At 35.9% G+C, this 17,529-nt stretch overlaps 1 protein-coding gene across 1 annotated transcript in view; it reads right to left on the bottom strand.

Annotated features, from left to right (window-relative positions):
• LOC141933334 (dynein axonemal heavy chain 5-like) overlaps positions 1 to 17,529 on the bottom strand; it is a 166,853-nt gene that overhangs the window by 82,952 nt on the left and 66,372 nt on the right. The window contains exons 42-49 of the mRNA XM_074847902.1: positions 15,687 to 15,874; positions 14,282 to 14,476; positions 10,937 to 11,071; positions 9,728 to 9,917; positions 7,139 to 7,356; positions 5,908 to 6,219; positions 704 to 793; positions 368 to 604 (exon numbers count right to left, since the gene is read on the bottom strand). Coding sequence (XP_074704003.1) covers positions 368 to 604; positions 704 to 793; positions 5,908 to 6,219; positions 7,139 to 7,356; positions 9,728 to 9,917; positions 10,937 to 11,071; positions 14,282 to 14,476; positions 15,687 to 15,874 — 1,565 coding nt within the window. The remainder of the gene's footprint in view (positions 1 to 367; positions 605 to 703; positions 794 to 5,907; positions 6,220 to 7,138; positions 7,357 to 9,727; positions 9,918 to 10,936; positions 11,072 to 14,281; positions 14,477 to 15,686; positions 15,875 to 17,529) is intronic.

The following is a 17,529-nucleotide window of genomic DNA, read 5'->3' as shown; positions in this document are numbered from 1 at the left end:
AAGCATCGATTTATAATTAATCAGTCCTTGCCAATTTTTTCTAAAAGGGTGTTAGGCTAACGGGATATTTTCACTCCACTATTCTCCATTACATGAAGAAAGCTTTTCCTTGCTGGGAGTTCTTAAATAGTAGGATGATAGACAGTAGACAATGTTAAGATCACTTCTGTTTCACTTCCAAAGCTATTTCAAAAGTGTGTTCCTATTCTCTGCCAAAGATATTTATGGAGAAAAGAAAAAATCTTTCAAAAAAGAAACTCTTGAGAATTTGGTAGGGTTAATCTTCCTAACCAAATTATGCAGGGTTTTAAGTAATAAATTTCTTGTATACTCATTAAGAAAGTTTAGCATGTCACAGCTTACGAACCTTCTTTGACCAGTGCTCCCACTGGCCACAGGCATTGATACCAAATTCAAACATGGTTTCTTCTCCATTCACAGCTGGAAGTTCTTTTACTGCAGAGTGCTTTCGTAGGAACAGCTCCATTTTCAGCCTGTCATCTGGTTCCAAAAGAGCTCCAGCTGACCACATTACAGCAAAAATGAACAAGCGAGCAATATGTTCCTTGCTGAGCTGCTTCTCATCTCGGTCAGACAATAGACCCTGCAAAACCAGATGCAATATGTAACTACTGCCCTCCTAGAACAATGTCCCAGCACAAATAACAGAATGAGAGAGAGAAAAATTGGATGTCATATCTACCTGTAGGAGGTCAGTAGCTTGTTTGATGTACATACATTCTAAAATTGGCATTTTTGGTGTCACAGCAGAGAAAACAAAATCTATCACATCCTGTAAAGGAAAAACGTCAGTTAAAGAATATGTTTACCAGTTTCAATGAGATGATTTACTCTTAGATGAGACCAATTTCTTAATTTCAAACATATTCTAAACTTTATTCCAAACATTTTCCCCCATTTCTAGGATTATAAATATTCAGATTTAGACCATAAAATTTTGCTAACAATAACATACTAGAAAAGGAACTTTGATGTACCACAGCCAGGAGAATTATTCATATGAGCTCCATACAGCAATTTCCTGAAGAGCAATTTGAAGACTGCTTTTCAGTTACATCAGAGGTCTGCCATTTGTGCTCTCCACTGGAGATTTTAATCTACCATTGACATTTTTATAGTGGGAAGATAAAAGCACTAGAATTGTTGTAATGATACGTATATAATGCACAACCTCACCACTATAAATTTCTGTCTATCATCTCATCTGTTCTGACTGCACCATAATGTACCTGTCCATCTTGAAACCAATACTCTCAGTTTTCTGTAGAACACTGGCAGGATCCAAAGAGAATTTTGTAATTGATTTTAATGGAACCTGGACTTTCCTCAGGTTACTCCATAGTGATGGCTACCATGCCTGCCTTTGCCAAGTCTTCTGCAACACCTTTATCAAAGTTTCAAATTGATGTAAAGTCCTTTCTGAGATTTGCAGAGCAGAATTATTTTAAAATATCAATTTCCATCCACAGTACAGATTGATGTAAATTATAACCTACTTTCACCTTCATTTAACAATTTTTAATATAATTCCCTCCCTAAGGGTTCCATTTGCCTTCATAATCTTTGGAAATCAACACTGCCTACACATTCTGGGAAGTAAAAGTACAACAGGAACACTATGGGACACTGTAATTGTGGAGGATTTTCATTTATGGCTCCCGTGTCCTGTCAGTGAGAAAGCTAAGACAATGAAGTCATTCAATCACCCAAAGATGTAAACAATCACCTACGTATTTTTGAAAAATCAGTGAGCTGCTTACTCATATACTCACCAGCTTTGTTCCAATTTTCAGTTTACTTTTTTGCAACTAAAGTTCTTTAAGTACCCTATGCTGAGTATTTATTGGCACAGAGACTGAATCAGGATTTTTACCCTTCCTCCTGAGTTCCATCTCACTAGAATAGTGGGTAATACACTCAACAAAAATACATGTTATGAGAAAAAAAAAATCACTTTAGCCTCTTAATCTAGAATAGGGCTCATGGCTAAGTGGTGTGAGAAAGAAGACAGTCTGAATGTGGGCATACACAGGAGGAGGGAGGCTTAGAAAACATCCCTTTCTTTGTTATTTCTTGTTGACCAGCAAAAGTGTTTCCACCTCTGTGTGTTGTTTTCTGTGGCTTTCCCTCTAAAATGCCTGGTTTGCCCCCAGCAATACATAGTGTGCTCAAGTGACTAACTGAGGGGGTTGTGGGTAACAGAAGGAATGGATAGAAGTAAGGCACTGCAAGCAGTGTGGGAGATTCAAGTCTAAAGACCTTTAAAATATGAACCTAAATCTCTCTGAGATTCAATTTCTTCATCTGTAAAATAGACAGTGTCTCACAGGGCACGGCAAATTGTTTAATAATTGATTTGACATACTCAGAATAAAGATATTTTATGAGTCAAAGTAGTCTGCATTTTCAAGAGCCAAATTTTCACCAGAATGAGTTTTGTGGTACTTATGATTCTAGTGAGGTTTGTGTAATTCTTGTTCTTTAAGTTTATGAAAAAAAAAAATAAGAACCATATACGCTACTATTTTATTAGTACTATTTTTAAAACAATACATGGCTGAAAGAAGGATGCAAGATCAAGATAGCAATTAGCATGAATTAATGACTTATTAGGGTATTTTGTTTGGACAGGGGGTCTGGAAAAATTAGTTAGGCCGTGAGAAATACACATAAATTGTGAAGAATTTGGATCACGAATTTGCTATCCCTTACAAGGAGACTGCAAAATGAAGTCAGATGGTAAAAACTTATATGAGAAAAAACCCTTTTGCACAGTGTACAGTCACTGTGGAACTCACTGGACTGTAGAATGCTCTTTAGGACAAGAAGTTGGTGACATTCAAAGGGTTTAGACAAGCACAAGAACAATTAAATAATGCAAAGTTATTAATATTTGTAATATTAATTTGAACATCAACATTTAAATATCAAAGCTAAGAAACTCTTTGGATTATACATTCAACTCTATGCTCCAGAGGCAATAGCAGCCTTTACTCAAACAAGATTAGGGTGAGATTTAATGTGGAGGGAGGTGTAAGTCACATCTGACTACTCTGCTGTTTGTAGAAGTTCTCTGAAGTCTCCAGAACAGGTCAATAGGGAATCCAGGACACCAGTTTTATTTTTTTTTTAAAAAAAAAGGAAAGTGAGTATGATCTTAAAATTGCTAGATATTTTTAATTTAATAAATAAATAATACATAGACATGGTGAAATTTATGTTACTCACATAACATCCATCACCAGTTTGAGCTTTATACTTTGCAGACAAACTAAATGATGCCACTCAGGTAATTATTTAAATTATTTCAGTTCTTGAAACTGTCTCAGATAATTACTTCTATCAGCTAAGCAGTTCTGTTGCTTACAGGTAGCAGCATCATTCACAGTCAAGAAACTGGCAGTATAGCTTCTAAATTTAAGAGAGTAGAGATTTTACATGGGGATGGGAGTTTATTTGAAATTACTCCTAAGCAGGAAATGTTGCTGAGAAGAAAAAACTGAGAAAGGGAGAGTGAAAGTCCAACCCCTCAATCACTGTTTTAAAAACATCCCGTGGAAATAGAAAGGATTCAATGAAAGATAATTCAAAATAAGATAGTTTTTTAGGGTTTGTTTTGGGGTTTTTTGTTGGGTTTGGGGGTTTTTTTTAAATTTATCCTTGTCTTTTGGACTACCTCCTGTCTTTTGTATAAAAAATAATGTGTCTTTTGTATAAAAAATAAAGACTTATAGTGGAATTTATAATATACATGAAATGAATAAATACATTCTTTCAACTGTTTCACAACTGTTATTCTCTGATCCTTACTCCTACATTACTGCTACTTGCTATACCTCCATTAATAATTATTTTATCCAATATGCAGACTTTCAGTGACAAATACTATGTTTATTAGCATAAATAATGATTGTTTCTTGTAAGAAAATTGGCATTACTATAGCAGTTGTCTTACATCTATTTTGGTTGGATTCAGATTGATTTCAAAAGGTCTCTATAGGTATACTTAAAGACTGATTCTCCTTAGTTACTATAGCCTAACCTTTGTTTTCTTCTAAAAATCAGATATTTGTAAGCTGCTTATATCCATGCTTTTCTTAATACTAGCATTAAATTCACCAAGGTCTATATTTGGCATTTGACTACTACTGTTGATGCATCTTATTTCATAGATTTTCTTTAGAATTTATCCTTTTTTTTTTTTATGTGTGGGAAAATAATAACTGTAAAAGAGCCATCTGAATACAAAAGTAGTGTTACCCTCATCTGTAAAATCACTGTTATCACTTCTATTATTTGAGAAGAAAGATAGCTCATTAAAAGTGAAAGAAAACTGACAGCATGACAGCTTTCATTTACATTTCGATAGTTCTAAATGTAGCCTTCAGCACAAAACTAACTTCATATTTCACTGCATTTTCATCTCTCAATCTAATAAAATACATATTTTTCTGGTCTTTATTGCTATTGCTTCAGGCTTGGGTATTTTAAATGTTGTTATTATGTTTTCAGAGCAAGTTGTAGCATAAAATATAAATAGAATTGTGGCAAAGAAACAGTAAATTGACCCACATATACATTACTTTGGAAGCATATTTTAAAATTCATTAGCAGAATTGTTTCTCTTGCTGCTGCAGTAAATACTGTCATAGCACTATGTTTTGGAGGTAGAGAAAAATTAATAGCTCATTAAACATTGGTTTTAAAGCAAATGGGCACTGAAATGAGACATATCTGTAAGAAGACATTTGTTAACATTCAAGGCATTCCAAAACTATATTAATCATTGCTTTTTTCATGATTTATAAATAAACTTTCTGAAATGTCACCCAAAGTTCATTAAAAACTGCATTTTTAAAATCCAACAGCAATGAAAAATATTACAGGAGAAACCCCTATGAAATCCAACACCAATTACACAAGTAAACTGCCAGGAGCGAGCCAATGAGAAAACAAGGTATATAAGGAAGTTGCATTTGTTCCACAGATGTTGGAGAAATCAGAAGATAACAACACTGAAAGATCACAAAGCAATAACTATTTCTTAAACAAATTCCAAAGAAAAAATAAGAATTTCAATGTAATTGAAAAAAGTATACTACTGAGATTATGCTTTTAGACCCACTATTGAGTACAACCATCCATAATATTATTAGAACCTTTTTAATGATTCAGCATGCTAAGGCCAAATGGAGGGGAAAAAAACATTCAGAATTCTCCCTTTGGATCTATTGATTGAACACAATTTAGCCAGAAAATGTATCAAAGAGATGTCATCTCAAAAACCTCCTTTGGAACAGAATCATGGATTATATAATGAGGAGAGACCACTATCATCACCTATGCTGAGCTTCAGAACACCACAGAGCACAGAACTACCCTGAATTAATTTGAACTACGGCATGTCTTTTAAAAATAACTAATGGACCAAATTAATTCCTGCTGCAGCCAAATTAAGAAAAATTCCACCAGAGTGAATCTAGCTTAACTTCTTTCCAAATTTACTTCTTTACTTTTAAAACAAACAAGGAAGTTTACCCACTCCCTTTATGTATCCTAAGAATTGAAATTACAGTAACACTTACAGTCAAAGAGAATATCTCTGTTTTGCCAACATGCGTTATAAAATAGTCACAGATTTAACAATCCACTGCCAACTAACCTATGCAGACAAAACAAAGCATCCAAATTATTCACCTGTTATAGTTTCATTCATTCATTACTGTTAGAGATAATTTTCTCTTTTTTTTTTTTTAATCCTTCATCCTTACTTTGTTACATAAAGAGAAGTAAATAATTGAAAAAGCACTTAGGAAGAAACAATGCTTCATTAAATAAAGAATAAGAAATGCATTTTTTTTTTCCTAAAGTGATTGAATTACATACCTGAAATACAGCATTAAAGCAATTCCATAGGATATCAGAGTATGTAACAGGTAGCGTTTGCAGCCAAGCCTTTAAAATAGGCTTCCAATCTAACACCGAAGAACTCATGAAGACCATCCCATTACGAGAAACTGTTGCAGGGGAAGCATTGTCAATGTTGTGAGGTTCAAAAATAATTTTGCAAGTGGGGGACATTGGAATACGATCTCCATTGGCCAAAGTAAGGGTCTTATTATCGTCCAGAACAGAGTTCAGATTTTCAATCCATATTGCATCAACAGGTCCATCCAAAACTATCCAGATATGCTCACCCTAAAAAAAGGAGACACACACACATGCAAGTTTATATACGTTGACCAAAAATACACATTGACCTTATCTCAGATAATGTACTCTTGGATATAAATAATGACTCATAATTTGGCACTGATTAGCTCAGCATGAACTGCAATTTTATAATTTGCTCAGTGATTTTAATCCTTCTTTTGTTATTCTGTGTCATACCAAAAAGGATATCAAGGAATAGTGACAAAAATTAATTTGCACTGTTCCAAGCATAAAGTTGTCCTTTTCTTCTACAAAAGTACATCAGTCAGCCCAGCATCCATCAAGGTGGATGAAAACATTTCCCATTAAATACAGTCACGGACATGGGCACACAGTCAATCCTTGTGGGACTTTACCTAAGTATTTCATGTAAGGCTTCCCATTTCCCAAGTGAGAACTGAATGAAACGTCAGAAGATTTGAGTGTAATTATGATTCCATGAAACATCATCTGCAAGTTTAATAAGAGAATTGGGAAATGCCTATACAGGTTTCCTACCAAAGCCTCTTACATTCTGATATAATCAGTGAAATAGAGTGGCAATGACATAAAACCAGACAGGATAAAATTAACTTTCCTGTCCTCACCTCAAAAAATGAAAAGCCTTTGCTTTTTTGTTTGAATGGTAGGACTTCTTGTTTACAGAAGGAAGCAAAACCCTTAAAAACCTTTTCCAGTTTAATTCTGGAACCTCAAGTGCTTGAAAAGCCTAATGCTCTCTGGCATATAAACATAATGCTGACTCTTGCATACACAGAGCTAGTCCTACACAAAGCAAAACTAACACTGTATTTTCCCATTTGATTTTGTAATGGAAGATCTTTCACATAAATGACAGGTAATGAGACCTGATGGAAACAGTATTAAATGTCCTTATTAACTATCATGATACAATATCTGTTACCTTCTTTGCTTTTAAAGTTTTTCTCCATAATGTAGAGAAAATACCATCTGTCCAGTCATTTGTAGCAACATCAAGGGTACCAAACATCTGGGAAGCTGTGATTGCCTTTGGGTTCATTCTCATCTCTTTATGAGGAGCACCACAATCTGTCATTGCTTTCATCAAAATATTAATGCATTTTGTCTTTCCTGCACCAGTTGGACCTAGAGTCATCATACCTTAAAACAACATAAACATGGTTTAAAAGGAAATGTCAAAATGTCATGCTACCATTTAATGGTTCTTTGCATCAACGATCCCTGTTTTATTTTTATCAAAAGTCAATACAAAAAAGATGTTTGTCACTCCACTTAATGTTGACTGAAATTGAATTTAAAATACTATTAAAAGGCCTCTATAAATGTCTGCTCTATTATGATAGGCAAGCCTATGTGGGTCTATATCCTCCCTCAGGCAGTTCTTTTCCTTTTTCTAATTGGAAAACACAACTGCCTTTTGATGTTCACATGCAATGACATTGACATGACTGGTGAAAAACAAAACCAGTAATTTCTAAATGTATTTAATGAGAATGAGTAGTTCCCAATGATATACAAAATTGAGTGTATCTTTCTGAAGCAAAAGTAACAAAAATATGTACCTGCATCCATCCATGCTGACATTTTAATAGATCTTTCTCACACAAAAAACCAGTTAACAGCAACCACATTTTTAATTTCATTAGTGTATACACATACTGCCTAAGGAAAAGAAGCCATGTCTTCAAAAATAAATTGAGCCTACAGTCAATCCTTTTTAATTATATTTTCTAAATCACCTGTTCAAGAGACCCAGAGTCTGTCCAAAAGCAGATGGGACATTCAAACTGAGACTTACAAAATATCTAAGGGAGATAGATAACTCTTATTAACCCTAAAGGCAACTGGACAACATAATCCTTAGTTGACTTTGAAAACTTCTTCAGCAAAGGTATGGAACAAGTTACAAACTTAATCCACTACAATGCAGGCTGCTTGATGTTTTCTCTGAAACTAAAGAGAGCTGAATATTCTCCAAAACAATCTGAGCACCCAGGCAAACACTTACTCATCACATGTGTTACATATTGGGAGATCTAATCCAAGCCCCTCAATGTTAATGGAATGGCCTTTCTGCTGGTTTCAACATAATTTCAATCAAAACTTATGCAAAAGAGATTTCAGGATCCATGCACTGAATCTCCATGCATATATGTGTGTGTATGTGCTTAAGCACTTCATTTGCACATATTGTCTCTATTTCAACCAAGAGAAGTCATGCATTTTACATATTTTTTCTCATTACTTGAAATCCCATGGTGACCTCTCCATAAATCCAGGGGTCCATGAGTAGGACAAACAGAAGCCAGAAAAACAGAATCTTTTCCCCTCCATGCAATAACTTGTGTCACAGAAAGGCCCTGGGCATCCGAGTGTTAGGCCAATTAAAGCTGCATGACCCTTGGGAACAGCAGGGACATGTGGAGACAAGAGGCATCTAAGCAGAATGCCATAGTGGATCCTAAAACTTTTTGGGTAACAGTGGACCAAACCAGCTTCTTCTAACAAGAGGTGCATTTACTCAGCACAGCATTAACCAGTTCTTTGGTCTAACCAATAATCTGAACTAAATGTTTGAGGCATTAAAGTCTCAGACTGTGCTAGGTGAATGAGTATTTCCTTTTCTTTGTTCCATTAGTATAAGCTTACTATTCTCTTATTGACATGAATAGGCAGAATAAAAATGATGACATCTTTGTAAGTCTTTGCTCCTTTAGTTACATTTCCTTTATATATTCTTCTTCATATATCTAAAAATTCCTTAGTTGTTGTAGGTTAGGGGAGTGGGGGACATTTCAAAGTAGGGGTACTTTATTTCTGTTCAGCTATGAATTGTAAACCTGGTTTTACTATTGTCTTTGGTACCCTTCCTAAGACTGGATAAACTTTATTTATTAGTCTTTTGCACACTGTAAAACTGTATTTTCACAGAATCACAGAATGGTTGATGTTGGAAGGGACCTCTGGAGGCCATCTTGTCCAACACCACTGGTCCAGCAGGAGGTGGGCTTATTTCTCCTCAGTGTAAATGGTCAGAATTGAACACAAAGAACAACACTTGGAATTATACTGCATGCTTGGTAGAATCTATCAAAGGTTTGAGAGACTATTTTTTGTAATCTTCTCAGCATCATAATCTCACAGTAACATTAAACATGAAGTTCATGACTGAACTGTGACTGAGGGCAACAATTGTTTTCAGAACACTGAACAAAATCGGCTGTTTCTGAATTTTAATGTATAATCTACATCTTAACTTGTTCCATAGAAATTTCAATCTCTGAAGGCCACATTCATATTTCCCATAAAAATATAATACAACAAAGCTAAAATCTCACCATGTGTGCACTGCACACCAAAAAAAGTCATAACAGTTTCCTAGCAAAATATCCACATAGGCTTTAAAAATGACATCTGTTCAATTTTAAAATACATTTTTCATGAAAAAATCTGCATAATATAAAAAAATATTGCTTTTATGCAGTCTCAAAAACTCATCTAGCATGCTAACCATGTCGGACTCGTTGAGTTTCATACAGCTGAATGAGTTTAAGTATCCATGGTGGATGATGAATAAGTCCTGCTTTCTCTGCCTGTTTCTGGATGGCTGACTGTAGTTCAGGATATCCAGCTTTATCCAGAGTAATTCCAGGGAATAGGTCATTAATGAGACTCATAAATAAAGGTTCATCTTCATCCACCTGTCAAGGATAAAGTAGGGGGAAATACATCATATATTCATTGAAATTATTGTTACAACTGTAAACAATCTTCAATAATATGACATTTAAAAGATGGCAGTAGAAAACCTTATCTTTTCCAAGGCAAATATTATAATTATGGATCAGTTTTATTAAGTGAATTTCATATAATGCAATCATAAGTAGTAATTTCTAAATTAAATACTTAAAGCTTATAAAAATGTTAACATCTTAATACAGTTTTCTTCAACATATACATACACATGTTTCTTCATTTGTTACATAAGTCAGCGAGATTTATTCAAATAATATTTTGCCTTGGATTTTTTATTATTTTTTTCCTTCTGTAAATCACTGAAGCATGCCTATAGGTTTGAATGCATGTACCAATGCACTGAATAGATTAACATCAGAAACAGAGTAATTGGTTCCATCACAAAACTGGCTCCCAAGGTAAATACACAGAGTCTAGACATGCTATAACCTTTCAATTACAGCACTAAAAAGAAAGATTAATACTTTAAATAATAATATCGAAAGAGATTAGACTGTACAAGTAGGCGTTAGCTGCTTCCAATTACCTCACTCATTGCAATTCTTACGATGTTCTGAAAAGGCAACAGACTCCCAAGAAATGTATAAATTGAAATTCTGGATTAAGAAGGATCTTTAATGACATTATTAAAAGTTAATACAATGTATTCTTCCTTTCTCTCCTTAGATAAGGTAAAAAGAAGAAAAAACAAGAGCCAATTAGAGGACCAGGTTAGGTCCCCTAGGATCTGATGGTATTTCCAATTATTTTTCAGCTAAAGCTTCTGATGTCTTTTCCTCTATTTAAAAGACAAATAGTGCTCACACCATAACTGTATCTGATTCTCCAGTCACTGCTAGACCATGTTAAAAACTGCAAAATAATGTATCCAACTGCTGAAGAAAAAGAGCTGTTCAAAGTGCATAATAAGTACACTTAAAAATGCAAAGTACTCTTTTTGGGAAAGTCACCAGTGTTACAGTACCAGTTTGGAGAGGTTCATGTCCCGCAGAACTCTCATCACTACAGTTTTCTCTGGCTCTTTGGGATTAGATCTCTTCACTGCTCCAAGTGTTCTTAAAACAGACAGGATATTTCTAAGCCCAAAGTCATAGTGAACCTTTGAAATAATGCATTAAAGCAATTGGTACCACAGAGAATAAACACTTTAAAATCACAAGAGTGCTGAAAATTAAATTCATTAAATAAATAAATATGCTATTGAACTTTTAAATATGGTGAATTTCACAGTTCTTCATCTTTTCAACTAGATTTCCAGTTCTGTTGCTATCATATCTTGAGTATATTTTCCAGTGTTGTATGTCCATACCTGCCAAGTGTCCCTTTTGGTGGTAAACTACCACTTTTACAAGTCATCTGTAACAGAGCTGCATCTTCTGTCATCTTCCTAAATTCTTAATTTGCTAGATGCACAGACAGCAAACCACATGTTTTCAGACTACCCTCTGTTTTGTGCTCATGCAAGGACTGTTGCTATCTTGATACCTGGTACTGGGACTCATGACTAAAAGGACCAATCTCTTGCTGATATAATGAAATATACTGAAACTATTCAGGTACAATTTGTTGTATGTAAGCCTATCCTATGCTGTACTTAATGACTTTCTGCTCTGTGGATGGTTTCATAACAACCTGGTTCATAACAGAAGGATTTACTTCCAACAGCCATGTGCATCCTAGAGGTGTATCTAACCAGCTTTGGACCTAGGCTGGAATATCTTCCCTTTCACTATGGATGCAGCTGCATCTTTGCAGAGCCATACAGACATACTCAGTTAATTCTAGAACTTGCACCTGAACATACAATTCTGTCTTAGTTAACACAGATTTGAAAATATATGCAAGTGATAGGACAAGTGATAGGACAAGAGGGAATGGCCTCAAGTTGTGCCAAGCAAGGTTTAGACTGGATATTAGGAAGTATTTCTTTACAGAACGGGTTGTTAGGCGTTGGAATGGGCTGCCCAGGGAGGTGGTGGAGTCCCCATCCCTGGAGGGGTTTAAGAGTCACATTGACATAGCGCTGAGGGATATGGTGTAGTTGGGAACTGTCAGTGCTAGGTTAATGGTTGGACTGGGTGATCTACAAGGTCTTTTCCAACCTAGATGATTCTGTAATTGATTCTGTGATTTATACAAGAGCAGGACTGTCAAAAGGGCTGCTGACAGGCACAGGCAGGACAAACTAGCATACTACAATGGTTTTGCAGAGAGCTATGCTTCCTGGCTCAAATTACCGAGTATAGAATCATGATCCATGATGTAAAACCATTGGGAGCAAAAATCAGCATAGCAGGCTTCTCTGATGGATACTGGAGAAATGTTAGAGGGTCCTGGAGAAATTATAAATACCTATGGAAAACTGTTCCCCACAGACATCATGGCTTGTGTAGTAAGAACTACGCAATTTAAGTTATAAGCGAGACATAAGCATAAAATTCAAATATATAATTGTGATGTAGCTGGGTGTGATGGCTGTGCCCATGTGCACACCCAGAGCACTTGGTCATTATTTTCCATTAATTAATGTCAAGGAACTCACTTGCTAGCATCAGCATAGATGAGACAAAGGACTGGCGACAAGGTGATTGAGCTACATGCCTTCAGAACAAAGCATTTGACTAACTAGTACAACAGTTCTCCAGATAAGAATTTCAGACAGTTCTACAGAGCCCTCCAGGCAGTTCTTGCAATCCCTAGGCCAACTGATAAACACTACTTAGATGTTTCAGTACGTTGATTAACATGCTGAGTGGAGAATCTTGCTGTCTCAGAGACTCCAGGGCAGATTCTGCTGCAGAAATGACCAAAGCACACATAGAAACTCTTTGTGCAGATGCAACAATGATCATGTACAAAACATTGTGCACCATTAAGATAGTTAAGTTTTGCACACAGTTAATCTTTTCTTTGTGTGTGTGTGTTATGTTTAAGTACTCTGTCCAGGAGTGAACACCTCTGACAATACAAAACAAGCAAAGCACTTTTGCAGATTGTAGATGGCTGAATTTCTGATGCCTGCTTAAATGTCTCTACCACAGTGAAGGAAAGAATCATGTCCAGGACAAAAATGACCACACAAACTGAGGCAATGAGAAACTTTACTCTGGAGACAAGCTCTGTTACTAACTGATGAAACTGTGCATACACAAATTTTCTTAAACCACGTCCACAAATTCCACTTAAGAGGGAGTTCTTGGAAAATAATCTTCTGACAAATGCAACCTGTAAGTCTGCTAACTATAAAACACAGGCAGATGACATGACTGAGAAAGTAGGTTGGACAGCAACAAATGGACTAACACTAGTCATGCTAGATCAATATGGGATGATTCAGATTGACTAAAAACTAATTTGAAGCCTAATTGAGACACCCTGGGCAATATTACAGGGAAGCCAGTAGCAAATATGACCCTTGAGAAGCCAGTCTACAACATACAGCTGGTGAGTACAACTCTCACAGAAAAAGAAACCTGAGAAAAATGAAAATTGTAATCCAGTTTTGTTATATATATTGAGAGTGAAATTACAGAGGTATGGAGAAAAGAAGAGAAAATCCAAATCTGTACTTTTTTGTTTTAACTCTGAAATAATGAGGGCAATATGATGCACCATCATCTTATTCTGGAGTAGTCCAAGATTTCTACATGGAAGTCAACATAGTCACTAATAAATATGTGGTATAAACCTGAAATAATATAATGGAGAATGTAGTCAATATGCCCAGGTTCATTAGGATCCAACCAAAATAAGGATTTGAGCTGCAACTTACCTATCATTCATATGATTTTAATTTGAGAACCTCTAGTGGACAGCCAGCACAGGGCATTCAAAAGGCAACAGCTAGTTCTGTTCTTAAAAGCAGCTTTATCCTTTATTTCTACTTAAATAGCCCATACCAAACAGAATAGCATTTTTCTGGTAGCACTCAGCAAGACAGTGCCTTCTAGGCACTCTTCAGTTATTTACAATTCTTACACTGCCTCTTCAATAGATCTAGCCTTCATAAGTGAGGAGACTGAAAAATGTGTCCTCTGCATAGTTCAGCAGAGCAATATACACTGTTCCTCATAATGTCTCCAATAACTGCACTCTGTTTAAAAATCACAGATCAGACTTTACTATACAAATTAGCATGAAAAATAAAAACAATGTGATGACTTCAGACTCTGTTTCTAGAACTGGAAACTGAAAACCCTAAAAAATGAATAGGATCATGAGTGTAAAAATAATTATATATTCTATGAAAGTATATTCTCTACATACCCTTCCACTGACAGCTTACAGTTGGACAAATATTTATTTTTACCTGTTTAGATAACTGCTCTTCACAGAGTTTGTAGAGTGTATAGAATTTTCGACTAAGGACTTGGTTGTCTCGGAAACCAGCACTTGCCAGTTTGACTCGCATAATAATGCTACGGTCAGGCACCATCATAGCAACTGTGCGAAACTGAATCTTGAGATTTTCTGGAAGTTCCTGTCGTCCTGCATAGCCAGGGTTCTGAAAAATGCAAAATATAAAATAAATTGTTATATAATGAAAGCAGGACAGGAAGGTTTATCTTTTCTGGCAAATATTTGTCAAACACAGGAGCACATGCGAGATTACAAAGGGTAACTTGAGCATGTCACAATCACACATCACCACCCAGTTGCCTAAATACAACAGTTCATGAAGTATGTGGAATCACACGTGTTATTTGGAGATGCCCACGACACACAGACATAGACAGACAACCACTTACAAATCTTGTTGGAACTGTTCTAAATGGTTAGTTCCTCAGGGTCTCAATAGTGCTCCGGTGCTGGAGGTTACTGTCCCTTGTGAGCATTCCCAGACCATTTCAGTGCACAGTCAGTCAAGCAGTGCAAGCCATTACTGAATATAATTTAAACTAACGGATATGACCTTTCACAGAAGATGTCTAAGTCATTCATGTGACTACTGCATGGCTCAGTTGTGACAGCAGTAGTTGCTGGCTATGCAGTGATAACTTCTCAAACTCTTCCAGGTGTTTCCAAACTGCCTTACCACTGGCCTTTGTATGCCACTAATTTGTCCTTTTTCAAATTAAAGAGATAACATTTTCAAAGGGTAGGAAACCTTAAACAAAAATGCTTCCATTTTGAGTCATGGGTATGTAGCCTATAGCTAAGAAGAGGGACCTACAAAGATGCTTTAAAGGTATTCTTACACTTTCCTGCTTCTTTGTCTCCTGCACTACTAGAAACAGTCCACAGGCACCAAAGATAAATCCTCAGTAGGCCAGTGAACCAGAGTGAGGGTGCTTTCCTTCATGCTGTCGTATAGAAGGACTGTGGTCAAAAGTGCTTCACAGGTGGTAAAATACTGACCAGACCAACTACAGCAGTCCTTGCAGTGGTCAATTACTTTTGTTTTATTTTGACAGACTTTGACTAAAACCATGAGATGGTTGGGTTTAGTCTCAATCTGTCAAACATTCAACTAAAAAAGCCCTTAAAATATGTAGTTAATGATAAAGGCATACCTGAAGTCCTATGTTCCAGTTAAAAATATGGGCAAGAGAAAATGTTATCATTATTATCATTATTATTTGACCAAATTATTGATCAAATTGTATTATTTTCTACCAGACAGTTCCAATGAGTTCAATGGGGAAATTTCAATGGGAAATGAAATAGGAAAGATTTTTCACAATGATGCCATTTACATATATTCACACACATACCATAGTCAGAAATATACCAAATTCTCTGTCCATGTCAACAACATCACCATCAGTGAAAATGAACTGACGTTTCTTATTTTTCTTACACTGAAGTACGATATATATCTGCTGAGCAGCTACTGATAAAACTGGAAGTTCAATGCGGTTAAATTCATCAAAGCAACCCCATGCACCTGACTGGGCTAAACCTAAAAACAGCAAAGAGAAAAATATTATGTTAAAATATCAGATCAAACAATAATAATTTATGTATAAAATATAGCATATTCTATACAACTTAAAGTAACATGGGAAGAATAGAGAGCATGAATGCAGAGTAAAATGAGAAGTAAAAACTCAGAATAAATTGGGCTGTGCATTAATGACACCCAGAAAAAGAATTACCCCTTGAAGAAACAAACTCCTTTACAAAGAATCCTACAATTTTATAGCAACCATAAGGCAGAAAGTGTTCAGTAATACTGTATATAGCACCTAGTAGCATAAACATCCATATACATGGAAACTCATCTATGCATCAGGTGAAATTGTCAAAGGTGAGATTGAGAGACATCTACCTAAATGAAAAGCACAGAATCAAATCAGAAATCACTACATTTGTGACAGAAACATTGTAGCATTTTATAACAATTAATTCATAGGTCAAAAATTGTTGGAGAATAGCATCCTGCTGTTCAAGAGAGAGGAATCTGATGTCACGGTTACAACTGTTATTTGGAACTGGCCATGGAGTTCTAGACAGACATTAGTATCCATAAACATCATGGATGTCTTTTGGGAGAGTCAAGTACTCTTTCTTCTGTATCATGTTAACAGGATTGAAATACAAGAGTCTACAGTGGCAGCTTTCCAGAGCAGTAGTAGGAAAGCTACATAATCCCTTGCTATTCCATGTTCTTTTCACAAGATACAAAGGCTAGTAAGTCTACACAGGAACTTCATGGATGCCATCTCTTCCATTCACAAAGCCCACACTGGACTAGTATTTTCTATTGCCTGGGTCCAGCAAGAACCTGGATCAGTACTTTAACTGGTGCTACAAACAAATATTCAGAGTTGTTTAACTCACTTCACTGGACTAGTGGAGCTCAGCTTGCCTTAAGCCATTTGAAGGCAGTGCTAAATGTGGAAATAAAGCACATGTCCAAGAAAAGGCATTTGTGTGTTTGCAATGTTGAACAGCTATGCCCAGAGCCGCGCCGCACCCCCCCCCCCCCCCGCCCCAAATCCCTATACTTTATATGGTAATGTCTATTAGCACTGGTAAAATAAATCAAGGGGTGGTTTATGTGTAATGCTGATCCCTTAAGACACTTAAGCTAATGGAAGAGAAAGTACTCAAAAATCAATACTATTAATACATACTTTTTCACTTTGTTTTGTTTTCTCTTTCACGTTTTCCCTTCTCTTGTCTTTGCTCTGGTGTGTTCTGCTCATATTATCCTTCTTCCCTTCCCTCTACTATTCCTTCTCTGATCTTCTCTTGCTCTTTAAGATGTTCCTCTAGGAGCTCTCATCTTACTCCAAACCCCCTTGAGGCCCCTTTTATGTTTCTTCTCTGCCCCTCTTCTACTCTGTCCCATCTTCTACTGTGATATCATAGCCAAATCAATACTTGTCAGTTATTGCAGATAGCAAAAAACGAAAAAAAAAAAAAAAAAGTGAAAATAATTCTTACGTTCATTTTTTACCATTTTTCATGCCCATTAACCACTTCTTTTAATATTGTTTCACTGACTGGTCTTTTTTACCCATGCAATTTTGGAAGAACGCTTCAGCAAAATTAGTGGAGTCACACCAGATCAAAACCAGTGGTAGTACAGCCAAAATTGGCTCCTTAAGG

This window comes from Strix aluco, chromosome 1 (genome assembly GCF_031877795.1).
Source record: "Strix aluco isolate bStrAlu1 chromosome 1, bStrAlu1.hap1, whole genome shotgun sequence".
In the NCBI taxonomy this organism is placed as follows: Eukaryota; Metazoa; Chordata; class Aves; order Strigiformes; family Strigidae; genus Strix; species Strix aluco.
The sequence above is the reverse complement of the archived record's forward strand: the minus strand, read 5'-3'. Positions and strand labels throughout refer to the sequence as shown.